This window comes from Trypanosoma conorhini (assembly GCF_003719485.1).
Source record: "Trypanosoma conorhini strain 025E chromosome Unknown Tco_14.4_contig_00404, whole genome shotgun sequence".
NCBI classification, from domain to species: domain Eukaryota; phylum Euglenozoa; class Kinetoplastea; order Trypanosomatida; family Trypanosomatidae; genus Trypanosoma; species Trypanosoma conorhini.
In genome coordinates, this window is record NW_021704493.1 from 1 (window position 1) to 12,004 (window position 12,004).

The window sequence follows — 12,004 nt, forward strand, 5'->3', positions numbered from 1 at the left end:
AAGAGAGAGAAAGTAAATAAGATGGTGTATATACATAAATATTTGTGTATGTGCAAAGGGATGGAAAGGTAAAACACGTTATCCAGGCAAGTATCATTAGGCTCCTCTCGCTTCATCTCTCTCCTTGTAGGAAATGAAAGCACGCGTCACATGCCCAAACAAACAGGCACTCTTCAAGCAACGCCTGAAACACATCACAAAGTGAATAACTCAGGCAGAGACACACTCACACATACATAAACAAACAAAGAGATGACAGGAAGAAAAAGCACCTGGGAATTGCCCTTCATTTGCCCCACCTCTTGCAGGCAGAGACAGACCGACAGAAGCAGGGAAGCCCCCTCTCCCCTTCCTTTTTTCTCTTTACTGGCGATCACTGAACCGTTTCTCCCCTTCCTTCTGTGCGTCTAACCGTCTTTTACTACTGTGCCATAGAAGCAATCCAGGACACCACACCTGTCTATCAACTCACGTGCGATAAGTCGCGTGATGTGTCGCTCTGCAGCGGCTTTCATGGGCCGTTCCACTTCCTGCAGCAACCCATCCGTGGGGACTGCTCCCTTTTCATAACCTGCATCAATTGCCGCGAGTGAGGCTGGCGGCTTCGCACAAGAAAAAGTCACGTGTGTGATGGGGCGGCCGCCCCGCGGCTGCAGCTCTTGGTGCAGCCTCGGGTGCGAGGGAAGAATCCAACGCGGGCTTCCGGTGGTGCCCAATCGCCGCCGCCGTGACCCGCGTAGTGCGTAAAATGGCGACGACGAGGAATCCATAATATATTCCTCGCGGCGCGAAAGCGCCACAACGGTCCGCACCAGCTGCACGTTATACTTTGCAATGAAGGAGTAGAAAATCGTATCGAGCAATTCGTTCAGACAACTTCTCACAAAAATCGCCAACGGGGGTGTGGCTGGCACACCGTGCAAAGAAGGGCGTGTGCTGATGCCATCCGTGTCGTACGGCTCCAGTGACCACAACGCCACATGCAACTCCCCGGCAATGGCTTCCACCACATCGGCCTTAAATTTGGTGGATTTCCCCTGCGACTCACAGCTCCCCAGCAGGTCGTCCAGCTGGAGCACCGTAAAGACGTAATCCAAGTGATTGTTGCTCTCCAGCACCGTGCGGAGGGCATCGACAACAAACACGTTCGAGAGCGTCCGCCAATTGACCTCCGGAAATAACACAATCAGTCTATGGCAAACGGAATGCCCCCAGTTGTGGTCGCCAATGCACTCCAGTCGCTGAAACCCGGCGTCGCGCTGAAACATACCGGTGTCCGTTTTACCCCCACGCGGCGCCGTGACGTTCAACACACCCAACTCCATCAAAACATGAAGCTTATCGCGTAACAGTGAAGCTTTGCGTTGCACAAGATGACGCCATAGACTCTCCGACGCGACGTCCGATAAATAGCTCTCTGCAGAAATCTCCTCGGTTGCCTCCCCCCCACTAAACGCAGACATGTGTTGTGTGAGAGGGAAGCAACAGAAATGACGCAGTACCCTTTCCCACCGCTGCGCTTCCTCAAGAAAAAACACACGGGACGCTTCCGGAGCCACACCCACTGCGCCGCTGGGGTGCCTCTTGGCTCTGGTAACTAACAGCCACGTGATCGACTCTAGTAGTTGATGCACTGAGGACCCTGTATGCGGCACTCCGCGGAGCTGCACCTCACCGCACAGTCGACAGTGGTTGGAGTTGGGAGGGAGAAAAAACTCCTCCGGCACGCGCGGGGGAAGCTGAGGCGCAGAGACCACGCTACGTCTCACGCTCTCCTGTGCGGTCGTAAGGACATTATTGCCGTGGGGTCCTCTCCGCTGCGTGGGAGTCGCCCGGGAAAGCGACTGACACGCCAGTCGCACGGGTCGCAGCATTTGCGCAGAAAGTCGTCTCGGCAAGAGTATGTAGAGGAGCGGGATGCCATTTAGGCAGCGGATCGTCCTTCCACGCCTTTCGCCTGGTGACGCCTGTGCAAGCCCCTAGCACGGACACGCAAACGGAGGACGGAGAAAAAAACAAACAAGCACGTCAAAAAAAAAAAACACTCGCACAGAGAAAAAATCGTGCCGTGACTCAAAAAAGGGAAGGACAACTGCAAGAAGAGAATTGCAGCAAACGGGTATTTATTTGCCAGAAATTTTGCATTGCCGATAGTTCATCCCCGCAGAAAAAAAGAAAAAAGAAATAAATAAAAAAGAAGGCGGGAGGGTCACCGCACGCGTATGTGGGTAGGTGAAGGAAGTGGGCTATGAGGAGACTATAACCGATACAAATATGAGGAACCAAACAGACAAACAGACAAAAAAAAACTTGACGACAAGACAACTCTACAACAAGAAGCCGCCTGCAGAAAACATACGAGTTCATTTGCTCAACTGGCTAACGAATCTTTTCACTCTCGCCGTGGGATCCACCACCACCGCCACCAGCACCCCAAACCCCGAAGAAAGCTCCCGTTTCTTTGCCGTCCCCCTCAGCGGAGGTTCCAGACGATACCCCACCTCCGTAAAAGTGTTATCACTTCTGTTTTGTCTCTTTCTTTTCTACTGCCGCAGCAACGGCGCATTCGCGCGGTTCGTACGAATAGCCGCCAGCCTGCACGGGTCCTTGCCCCAGCGACATATTTGGCCCCTGCTGCCGTCGCTCAGCCACCAGACGCTCATAGTCGCTCTCCTCCTCCTGCAATTTCTGCCGGTAGCGAAAAACAACAACCTCCTTGCTAAGGAGCCGCTGCTCCTGCTCACGGTAGTCGGAGTAGTCTAGCCTCCGCAGCTCGTCCAACTCGCTTCGTAGACGCGTCTCTTTCTCTTTATTCCTGGCAATATGCCTCTGCACGAGCTCCAGACGTTCTTCCAGCGCCTTCATCTCCGTCTGGAGCCCGTCAAGGGCGGAGGCGTTGTCACGCTGCTCTTGTTCGATAACTCGTTGGCGCTCACGGACAACTAAACGTGTGTAGGCCACACTAGCCGTCTGTACAAACTCCCTCGCAAAGTTCTGGAAGTCTCGAAATCCCATCACTGCCTCACCGCATTTTTCCGTAGCAAAGCAACGATGAAGCTCCTCCGCAGCCTCCGCTGGGAACTGAATTTCACAAGTGTTGAGCATGCCTTGAAAATCCCGCAGTGTCAAGTAGCCGCGGTGGCTGGAGTCACCCGCGGCAAAAACAACACCTACCTGCTCAGACGAGAGGTTCTCCTTTGCAGTGGAAGGGTCACTGCGTCGGCGCTCCACAGTCGGCACGGGAGCGGCATTACTTTGCGTCACCCCTGCAGAACCCTCCAGCTGATGCACAGGTAAAGTTTGTATTGTACCGTTGGTCGAGTTCCTACCCTCATTTCTCGGTACAGCAGACGTAAGTGGCCGCTGTGGGACGGAGGAGTATGCCGGTGGTGACGGGGACGCGCCACTGGTGCGGTTGAGGTTGAGTTCGGGTTCCGCAGACGTGTTTGCCAAACCTAACGCACGCGATGCGAAGAAGTAGGGGCTTCTACGTGGCGCGGGGATATCGCGCCTTGTCGAGATATCCGCCCTCGTCGCATGCCTGCGAAACACGTACAACTGGTCGTGTAAGTGCAGTTGCCGCACGTCGCCGAGCTCCACCCACATTTGTGTGTCTTCCTCGTACCTCTGCACACGACTCACCGTAAACGGCTCCGAAGGATGCGTCGACGTCTCCGCCTTTTTCGCCTTTACGTCGTTCTCCTCCCCGCGGAAAACGCGTTCCAGTATGCGGTAGAATTCAGCAAGCGAGTCCGGTGGCTCCCTGAACGGCAGCTCCACATTGAGCTTCTCCCCACGTATGTCGGTGCAGGCCAAGACGACAAACAACATTTTCTAATCAGCCCAAGGCGCGATTCAGCGAAAATGATGCTGCTACCGTAAAATGTATGTGGTCAGTTCGTGGAGGTCAGCCACTGCTCCATGTATTGTTATTATTATTTCTTCCCCTTCTTTCCCTCCGGTCCTCGCTTTGCGTGTGTGTGTGTGTGTGTGTGTGTGTGTGTGTGTGTGTGCGTTTTCCTTCTGCGTGCAATGAAGCCACTTTGCCCACAAACCCACACGGTAAACCGCAAAACGATATAAAGCTACAAAAAAAAACAATGTAAACACGTGCGCTGCTTTGGATGCGTGTGCGAGAGGAGAAAGATAAAGAAAGAGAATATCATTCAGGGTGCGAAAGAATTCCGGTGCTGCAGAGATTTCATTTTTTTTTTTTGCTTTTATTGTTTTGGCCCCAAGGGTCCAACACATGTAGCCGTGCGTGCACGGGAGGTTCTGCAATAGACACGGAGAAGCACGCGAGGAGCAGCACCGCCACCGCCACCGCCACCGCCACCACCTCCGCGGAGACAAAAATGCCTGTGAGCCACGAGACTCGACAAGTATGACGTTTCGCAGGCGGCGGCTTGGCGGGGTCATTTCTTCTCTCTAGCTATCTCTATTCATGAATGTGCGCTATCGATGTTCATCCACATCCCCGCCCCACCTGCCTCGTCCCCTTCGGGCAGCAACCGTCCTGGGCGCGTTAGCGGGGCAGGTGGGAACCAATCCCCCACGCATTGGGGCAACTCCCGCACACCCTCACGGCTGTCTCTGTCTCTTTTCAATGTGCCGGCACGCGCCGACGCCCGCAACTGCGGGCGTGCACGCCGGCCTGCCCTTTACCCACACGCCCACAGACATAATATATATATATATACTACTCTGTAGAAGTTTTGGCTCCCTTTCTCTTTTGACTCGCTTCCCCGTTTTGACCTTACAACAGCAACAACGGCCACCACGAAATTGGACAAAAAAATAATAATCATCATCATCATCATTATTAGTCTTCTCTTCACTTCGCATGCATGCTAATAGATGGCGTTTTTATCCACCTCTTGTTGCTGTTTTTCTTCTTTTCTCTGGACGCGGGGACCTGGGGCGCTGCAACCAAGCAGAGACACCTCCCCTCCACCCACGTGCATTTCCTCTCCCTCAGGTCCTTGCTAGTCCCCACACGCCCAGATTTAAGTTCTTTTTTTTTTTTGTTGATGGTTGTTGTTTAATTTATTCCCTGTCACACGGTCGCTACGACGCAGACCAAACGTCCTTCAGGTAGCGCCCACTCTCATGAAGTTTCACCAAGTACGCCTTTGCCGCCTCCTCGCTCATAGGTGCCTTCTTCTGCAAGATCTCGACCAGCGCCTCCTCCACATCTTTGGCCATGTGCTTTGCGTCCCCGCAGAGGTAAAGATTTCCACCATCGCGTAGAATTTCCCAAATTTCATCTTCACGGGCCCTCACACGGTGCTGCACATAGACCTTGGCCGCCTGCTCGCGGCTGTAGGCGACATCGCACACCGACAGCGTCCCGTTTGCCAAGCACTCCGCCATAAAGTCACTGTAGATGTGATCCTCATCCTTCCGCCTGCATCCAAAAAAGAGCATCGCCTTGCCAAGCTCGTTGCCCTTCTTCTTCCAGGCAATGCGGCGATGAAGAAACCCAATAAGCGGGGCCACGCCTGTTCCGGGGCCTATCATTACAATAGGCCGTTCCTTGGCTCGCAGCGGAAGATGAAACTTGGATTTGCGCACAAAAACAGGAATCTTCTCCCCAAATGGCGTTTCCCGCAGCATTCCAGTGCAAAGCCCGCCCTGCACAATCGCCGCCGTGATAGCAACTGAGTGAGGATGGGAGAGGAGGTCGGAAGATATCGAAAAGTAACGAGGTGCAATCCGCGGCATCATTTCAAGGAAAACCCCAAGTGGCACCGATATGGAGTAGAACTTCCGCAGGAACCCGTGAATGTTCCACAGCTTGGCTGAAAGTTTGGCGAATTCATGCATCGACTCCGGTTCCAGGCGTAACAGCTTCAGCAATGCCTCCTTTTCGGCTGGATCCTTCGCGTAGTGGGCAAAAGCACGCAATGTGGATTTCTTTGGGTGTCCGTTGAGGTCAATGTACCACTTGAGGGCCGTTCGAACTGTGACACGAGCGGGAAAGACATTTTTGCCCGTCTTCTTGTCCTGCAAGGAAAACACCTGCGAGGCTTCCTCCTTGCCGATACCAAGTATCTGCAGATAGGCATCCACCGTCGCATCGGTGTTGTGTGGAAGAATGCCGAGGTGGTCGCCGCTCTGATACGAGATGATGGTGCCCTCAATATCCAACTCAATGTATCGTGTGCTGCGTTCGGTGGTGTTGCGCAGCAGCTCGATGTTTGCCACCACCGGCACCCACGCCGGCAGTCGCTGGGTTGGCTCCAGCACAGACGCAAGTTTCGGGAATGGGAGGGACCCCTCCTCCGACGCATCCCACAGCTTCATGCGGCACTCCGGCTCCACCGGCTCCTCCGAGTGTTGGCGCAACTCGACTCCAAGCGTGCGACCCACCGCCGGCCACAAGTCGCGACGCCACGCGTCAAAATCTTCCTCAATATTCTGCCCGGCGTCGCCGCAGCCAAGGCCATAGATGCGCTGCGCCCCCAACTCTGCCATGCGACGATCAACCGCAATGCCCTCCTCGCAGAAGTAACGATACTGACGATCGCCCAAGCCGAACACGGCGTAATTGACGTTCCGAAGCTCCTCGCCTGGGGCGTGCGCGTCGTCCATAAGCCAGTCGTGGAATTCCTTCATCGAATCCGTGGGTTCGCCTTCGCCATACGTGGCGCAGATAATTAACACAAGGCTTTCATACTCGAGATTGTGCCGCTCATAGTTCTCCACGTCGATAAGTTTCATGGGAACCCCCATTCGTGTACCCTCCCGCACAAGTGTCTTTGCAAACATCTCTGCCGTGCCAGTTTGAGTTCCGAAGAGAACGCTCACTTCCTTTTTGTCGCCTGAAGCCGTTGGCCGCGGTGTGGCACGCGGCGCCGGCATTGCCGGCCGGGGGCGACGGTCAAAGAGATACCTGCTCGCAAGCCACGCGAGAAGCGCTGATATGAGCAGTGTCCCAAGCAAGGAGAGCATCGTCGAAAGGTCGTCCATCCAAATAAAAAGCACAGCAAAAAGCAAAACGGAGACAACAAGAGACCACATTGTCGACCTCCCTTGTGAGTATTTCAACGTGTAATGAGTGGGTGGGGGGAGGGAGGGGCAGGTATGCGCAGAGGGCCAAGCTGGAAAGCGCAGCAGAGGAAAGGCAGAATGCTAATGCGTGTAGCAAAGGGGAGATGGGATCCCAAGGGAAGCGAACATCAAGGTTTCCAATTCGCACCCCCTCCCCACAGAGCAACAACAATAGAAAAAAAAAAAACAATAATGGCACTGCCGAAAACAGGCATTGAAATTGATTTATACGCTTAGCTAGGCTGTCAATTAACATACGGGCGTCAAATCCATCACTCCAAGTACGGAAACAACTTGGGTCACGAAGGAAAAAGAGACAAAACAAAACAAAACAAACAACAAGGGAAGAGTAATCATTATTTTGAGCAGGAGTATTTTGCCGAAATTTTTGAAAGGCTTCAACTGAAGTTCATGCTGCCCCTAGACATAAAACGCACTCTTCCCACGCATCGCCCTCAGTGTCGGTCACTTGAAGAAACCACAATGGCCTCATCCGACCGCTTGAGCAAAGTGCGAACCTGCGGTGTTTGTTTGGTTCCCTGATCTGATGGCCTCTTCCTGCCTCTTTCGCGGCGAGAAGCTTTTCCTCCTCGTCCTCCTCCCCCTCCTCCTCCCTCCCCAGCTCTAGGGTCGGGAGGAGATCCTCGTGCAGGGACGGCGGTGGGGCCTGAATGTTGCTCCAACTCCCTCTCTCCAGACGGGTCTACGTGTGGTCCCCGCGGGAGGGCAACGCCTTTGCCCTTGTCCTCCGCATCGACTTCGATGGATGCTGGTGAGGCGGCGGCTTTCTTGTGTTTTTCCTTCTCCCGTGCACGATTTTTGCTCCGTCGATCTCTTTTTCTTTTCCCCCGTGCCTTCTGTTGTTCGTTTTCCTCCCGTTCCCGTCCTCCGTTCTTTGACTGCTCTTGACTCCGCCCTTTCCCCTCTGCCTCCTCTCTTTCCAACGCTTCTGCGCCAGGCGGCTCAATCCCCTTCTCTCCGTCTGTCTTACGGCGGTTCTTTACTCTCCTGCTACGACGCGCATTCACTTTGCCGCGATCGGGACTCGCCTCCACTGCAGCCGGCTCCTCCTTCCCCCTCGGCTTCCTCCTCCGCAGCCGCTCCTTTTTCGTCTCTGGCCTTTGCTTCTGACGTCGTGCCTTCTTGGGCTCGAAGCCGGGGCAGCCGGCCTCCACCAGCGCGTCACCGCCTCCTTCCGGGCGCAGTATTCGCGGAGCACGCAACTTCTTCCTCTCCGTCTTGGAATTCTTCGGCGCCACGGTCGCACGCTCCTCCCGTGCGCTCTCGCGAAGCGGGTTCCTTAGCACCGTCCTCTTTTCGGGCTGCGCCACTTCCTTCCTAACTTTCTTCGTCGGCTTCGTCTTTGCCTTCGACTTCGTCATACCCGCTGCCTTCGCCGCTGCTTCCTCCTTCCGCTTCCTTCGCGTCCCGGTCGCCTTCACCTTCTTCAGATGCCCACACTCGGCGAGGAGCCCCTGCACAAGAAGCGACCTCGGTGCCGCTTCCACCTTCGGCTCACCGCCGAGCTCCTCCGTCTGGTCCTCACTCGCCTCGGACGACGGCTTGTCTAGCCCGGCGCAGAAGCGTTTGTAATGCTCATCGTCCTCGATAGTGCCTGGACGCCACTCCACCGCCGCTGGCTTCCCCCGTTTCTTCCCACTCGAACCCCGTCTGAGGGGCGGGAAGACGTTAAAACACGCCGGTGCCCACTCCACCGTCGACGCCATAGCGTCGGGGGCATCGTCGTCCTCGTCAAATACTACACGGCCATCGAAGATGTCTTTTATCGCCTGAGCCACGCGTTTGGTCGCGTTGTCGTCGCCATCCTGCGCCGGTCGCAGGGAGACGACGGCGGTGGAAGGAACGTAAGGGCGGTCACCGTGGCGCGCGAACCCGCGAAGAACATAAAGATCGACCACGTCCTCCACCTCGCCACACCCACCCCGCTCCCGCAACACAGCCTTGAGCTTCACGTGCGTTATATCGTGCGGCAAGCGCCGTATGAAGAGGCAGAGGGGGTGTTGCTGTCTAGGCTGCCTCGGTGCCCTCATGCGAGAACTACAGCTCATGACACTGCCAATAAAACAAGAAGGAAACCAACAAAGACAATCCTCAAAGTAGGAAAGTCAGCTTCACAGCGTGCTCCTGGGCAGACACACACATATGTATGGGGAGAAGGGGAGGGGAGGAAGTGCGCGCGCCAGAGCCGCTCGCTAACCGCGCCCTTCTGCCGGACCTCCGGCAGCGCATTGGCTTTAGGTTAGGAGAGGCACACGCACCGCGCCTTCATTGCGCTAGACAATCAATGACGCTCTCCACTAAACTCACACCCATCGCAGTCAACACTCAACAGGAAGAAGGAAAACAAGGGGATCTGGCAGCACGACAGAGGGTACGGTAAGAAGCACCCACGCCGAGTTATGGAGCAAACCGAACACCCCCAATTTCATCACCGGCCACAAACAAGTCTGCCGCGTCTGCATCTAGAAAGCTATCCAACGCATCCATTTCCTCGTAACGCAGGGAGTCCGCCGAGTTGAGAGTTGCGGTTGCGTCCTCCCGGTGCCGGTGAACCGCCAATGAGGCATCTCCAACGTCACCCCAACCAAGAACAGTTAAACCCCGTGCCTTCGGATTGCTTTCCGCCTTGTGACCTTCTTGCGCCATACCAGCCCTGTTTTCGGGGTCCTCTCTTCCCGCGGCATCGGCCTCAAAAGTTCCGGCATTCTCGACCGCCTGCTGCGCAAGCGACGCGTCAGCACATCGCTGCCCGCACAAAACGGGCAGTAACTCTGCCGGGTAAACCCAACCCTCATGCTCCACCAGCACAGGCGGCTTTCTTGTCTTTGCGGAGCCAGCGCCTTGGCGCCTCACGCCTGCCATTGTGACAATACCATCATGGCGACGCCCAACAGCTGTGTCAGATGAGCTCTCGCTGCTGAAGCTACTCATGCTGCTGGTCAGGCTGTCCTCGTCCGTCGCGGAGGAGGTCAAACTCGAGGTTGTCAACGTCTCCGAACTGCTCACCGTCCCGTCACCTCTCCCCGAAAGAAGCAACACGTCTGCCCCCGCATCTCCTTTTGGCTGCGGCTCCTCGTCGTCATCAAGCAGTAGCCCGGTGCGTGTTGTCGAGACGCAAGTTGGGGCAGGTGCGCACATCTGTCTCGTGCGCTGGAACACCACACGACTCGTAGCAGCCTGAACTCCTGAAATGGCATCGGCGGCAAGTATTTCTCCTGTACGCGCACGCTTTTTGCCGTTGGGTTTTTGCCTTTCCGTGCTTCGCACTCTAGAAGACACTTGCGAGGAGTTCGAACCCGTTGGAGGGAGTGCGGCCTTTATCTTCCCCCAAAGCTGGTGGGCGGCTCTACCCTTGTACGTGTGACCGCCGTAGTGCAGCTGACGACGGCCATTCACCGTGGACCATCGGTGCTCATACGGCGCCCCATTGGGTTGCAGCTGCAAACTGCTACCCCTCCCTCGCGATCGCTCCGTTTTCCTGCGCAGTGAGGCTACGGGCTTTTTGCTGCTGCTGCTGCTGCTGCGGTTTGTATGCCCCCCGCGGGAGGAAGGCATGCGCCTTTGCCCAACCCTGCCAGCCACGCCCTTTGCAGCCGGCGAACCCACCCCCGCAGTGTCGCCGCACGGAGGACACGCCTCGTCGCCGCCGATGCCCGCCAAACCCATTGCTCGCCACAACATCTTCGCCGGCGGCCTCCCCCGCGCGCTGCCTTCGCGGCCGGCCGGCGCAGTCGAGGACGCCGCACCACCCGCCGACTGCAGCTCGCTCACTCGCACAATGGCACCCCCGAAACGTCGTGGTTGGGATGAATTATCCAAACGCGTGACCCCGGAGGCCAAACTAGACAGCGCCCCCGCCCCCGCCGCAGAAGAAGCGGCCGCGCACGGAACCGCACCCGAAACGCTCCTACCGCCGGAACAGGAGGACACCGCGCCAGGGTCACTCAGGCAGCTGCGAGACAACACCACACGAAACCTCCCTAAGGGCTCCTCCGCCGGCTCCAACGGCATCAACTTTCCTAAAGCCTCAACAGGGTCTAAGCAATGCGATACCCAGAGAGTAAAAACACAAAAACAAAAACAAGTAAACACAAAAAAAAAAGGGAGGAGACGGGGGAGAAAAATGCACTTGCACTATCCGCACCGCGCAGTGCGCACGCCACGGGACACGCGTGGAGGCCACGGACCACAATGTATTCTGCGCCGAAAGAGCACATAAGAGAACAAAGGCGGACCGCCTGTCCCGCACGTGGCGCACATCGTAAAACAGAAAAACAAAATCACAGATGCGGGACACACGGCGCCTCCCACCATTTCTTCTCCCTACGCGCCTATTTCTCGGATTGTATAGCACTTCAGGGGCACGCCTACTTACTCGCGCTTCTTCCTTCCTCATCTACCCCCTCCCCCCAGTGACACTTGCTATCTTCTCGCTACTACCAGCCTCGCAAAACCCACTTGTGTCTTCCCTTCTCCGAGGAACAGGAAAACGGGCGCCCAGAACAGCAGCCTCACGGAAACGCAGAAAAGCAACATTAGGCCATAGAGAGGGGATGCACGTTCCTCCTTGCACTCGCCCTTCCCCTTACTTCTCGACTGCCTGGCGCCACCTCGTCGTGGATACGCGCGGAACAATGGCAGCGTAGGCTCCCCATACAGCGGCACCAGCAGCGGCGGTTGCTGCGCCCCCTGCTACCGCTGCCGGCGTCAGCCAGCGTGCGTGCGTGCGTGCCTACAGATCGTCCATTGGCTCCGGCTGTCCCTCCTCGCCGGAAGCCCCGCCGGCCTGGTACGCCTTCTGGATGATCGGGTTCGTCACGCTCTGCAGCTTCTCGCGCGCCTCGTCGTACTCCTCCTTGTCCGCGTTGGGGTTCTCGTCGAGGAAGTGTATCGCCTCCTTCACCGCGTCCTCCACAGCGCTCTTGTCCTC

At 56.3% G+C, this 12,004-nt stretch overlaps 5 protein-coding genes across 5 annotated transcripts, besides 8 other annotated features; all 5 read right to left on the reverse strand.

The window, feature by feature from the left end:
- Window positions 1-407: 407 nt before the first annotated feature.
- Window positions 408-1,874, reverse strand: Tco025E_06199 (RNA editing complex protein; the record flags this gene model as incomplete). Its single annotated transcript, XM_029373087.1, has 1 exon — window positions 408-1,874. The coding sequence occupies one exon, from the start codon at window positions 1,872-1,874 to the stop codon at window positions 408-410; it is 1,467 nt and encodes a 488-aa protein (XP_029226790.1).
- Window positions 1,875-2,167: 293 nt separating this feature from the next.
- Window positions 2,168-2,199: a sequence feature (A-rich).
- An 81-nt stretch (window positions 2,200-2,280) lies between these two features.
- Window positions 2,281-2,310: a sequence feature (A-rich).
- Window positions 2,311-2,410: 100 nt separating this feature from the next.
- Window positions 2,411-2,436: a microsatellite.
- An 81-nt stretch (window positions 2,437-2,517) lies between these two features.
- Tco025E_06200 (calmodulin-like protein containing EF hand) lies at window positions 2,518-3,831 on the reverse strand (the record flags this gene model as incomplete). Its single annotated transcript, XM_029373088.1, has 1 exon — window positions 2,518-3,831. The coding sequence occupies one exon, from the start codon at window positions 3,829-3,831 to the stop codon at window positions 2,518-2,520; it is 1,314 nt and encodes a 437-aa protein (XP_029226791.1).
- Window positions 3,832-3,974: 143 nt separating this feature from the next.
- Window positions 3,975-4,013: a microsatellite.
- A 296-nt stretch (window positions 4,014-4,309) lies between these two features.
- Window positions 4,310-4,337: a microsatellite.
- Window positions 4,338-4,797: 460 nt separating this feature from the next.
- Window positions 4,798-4,837: a microsatellite.
- A 230-nt stretch (window positions 4,838-5,067) lies between these two features.
- Tco025E_06201 (cytochrome P450 reductase C) lies at window positions 5,068-7,023 on the reverse strand (the record flags this gene model as incomplete). The annotated part of the gene is made up of 1 exon (XM_029373089.1): window positions 5,068-7,023. One exon carries the CDS (start codon window positions 7,021-7,023, stop codon window positions 5,068-5,070), a length of 1,956 nt encoding a protein of 651 aa, XP_029226792.1.
- Window positions 7,024-7,361: 338 nt separating this feature from the next.
- Window positions 7,362-7,392: a microsatellite.
- Window positions 7,393-7,508: 116 nt separating this feature from the next.
- On the reverse strand, window positions 7,509-9,122 carry Tco025E_06202 (uncharacterized protein; the record flags this gene model as incomplete). Its single annotated transcript, XM_029373090.1, has 1 exon — window positions 7,509-9,122. One exon carries the CDS (start codon window positions 9,120-9,122, stop codon window positions 7,509-7,511), a length of 1,614 nt encoding a protein of 537 aa, XP_029226793.1.
- A 349-nt stretch (window positions 9,123-9,471) lies between these two features.
- Window positions 9,472-11,085, reverse strand: Tco025E_06203 (uncharacterized protein; the record flags this gene model as incomplete). The annotated part of the gene is made up of 1 exon (XM_029373091.1): window positions 9,472-11,085. One exon carries the CDS (start codon window positions 11,083-11,085, stop codon window positions 9,472-9,474), a length of 1,614 nt encoding a protein of 537 aa, XP_029226794.1.
- A 51-nt stretch (window positions 11,086-11,136) lies between these two features.
- Window positions 11,137-11,176: a sequence feature (A-rich).
- The last annotated feature ends 828 nt before the right edge of the window (window positions 11,177-12,004 follow it).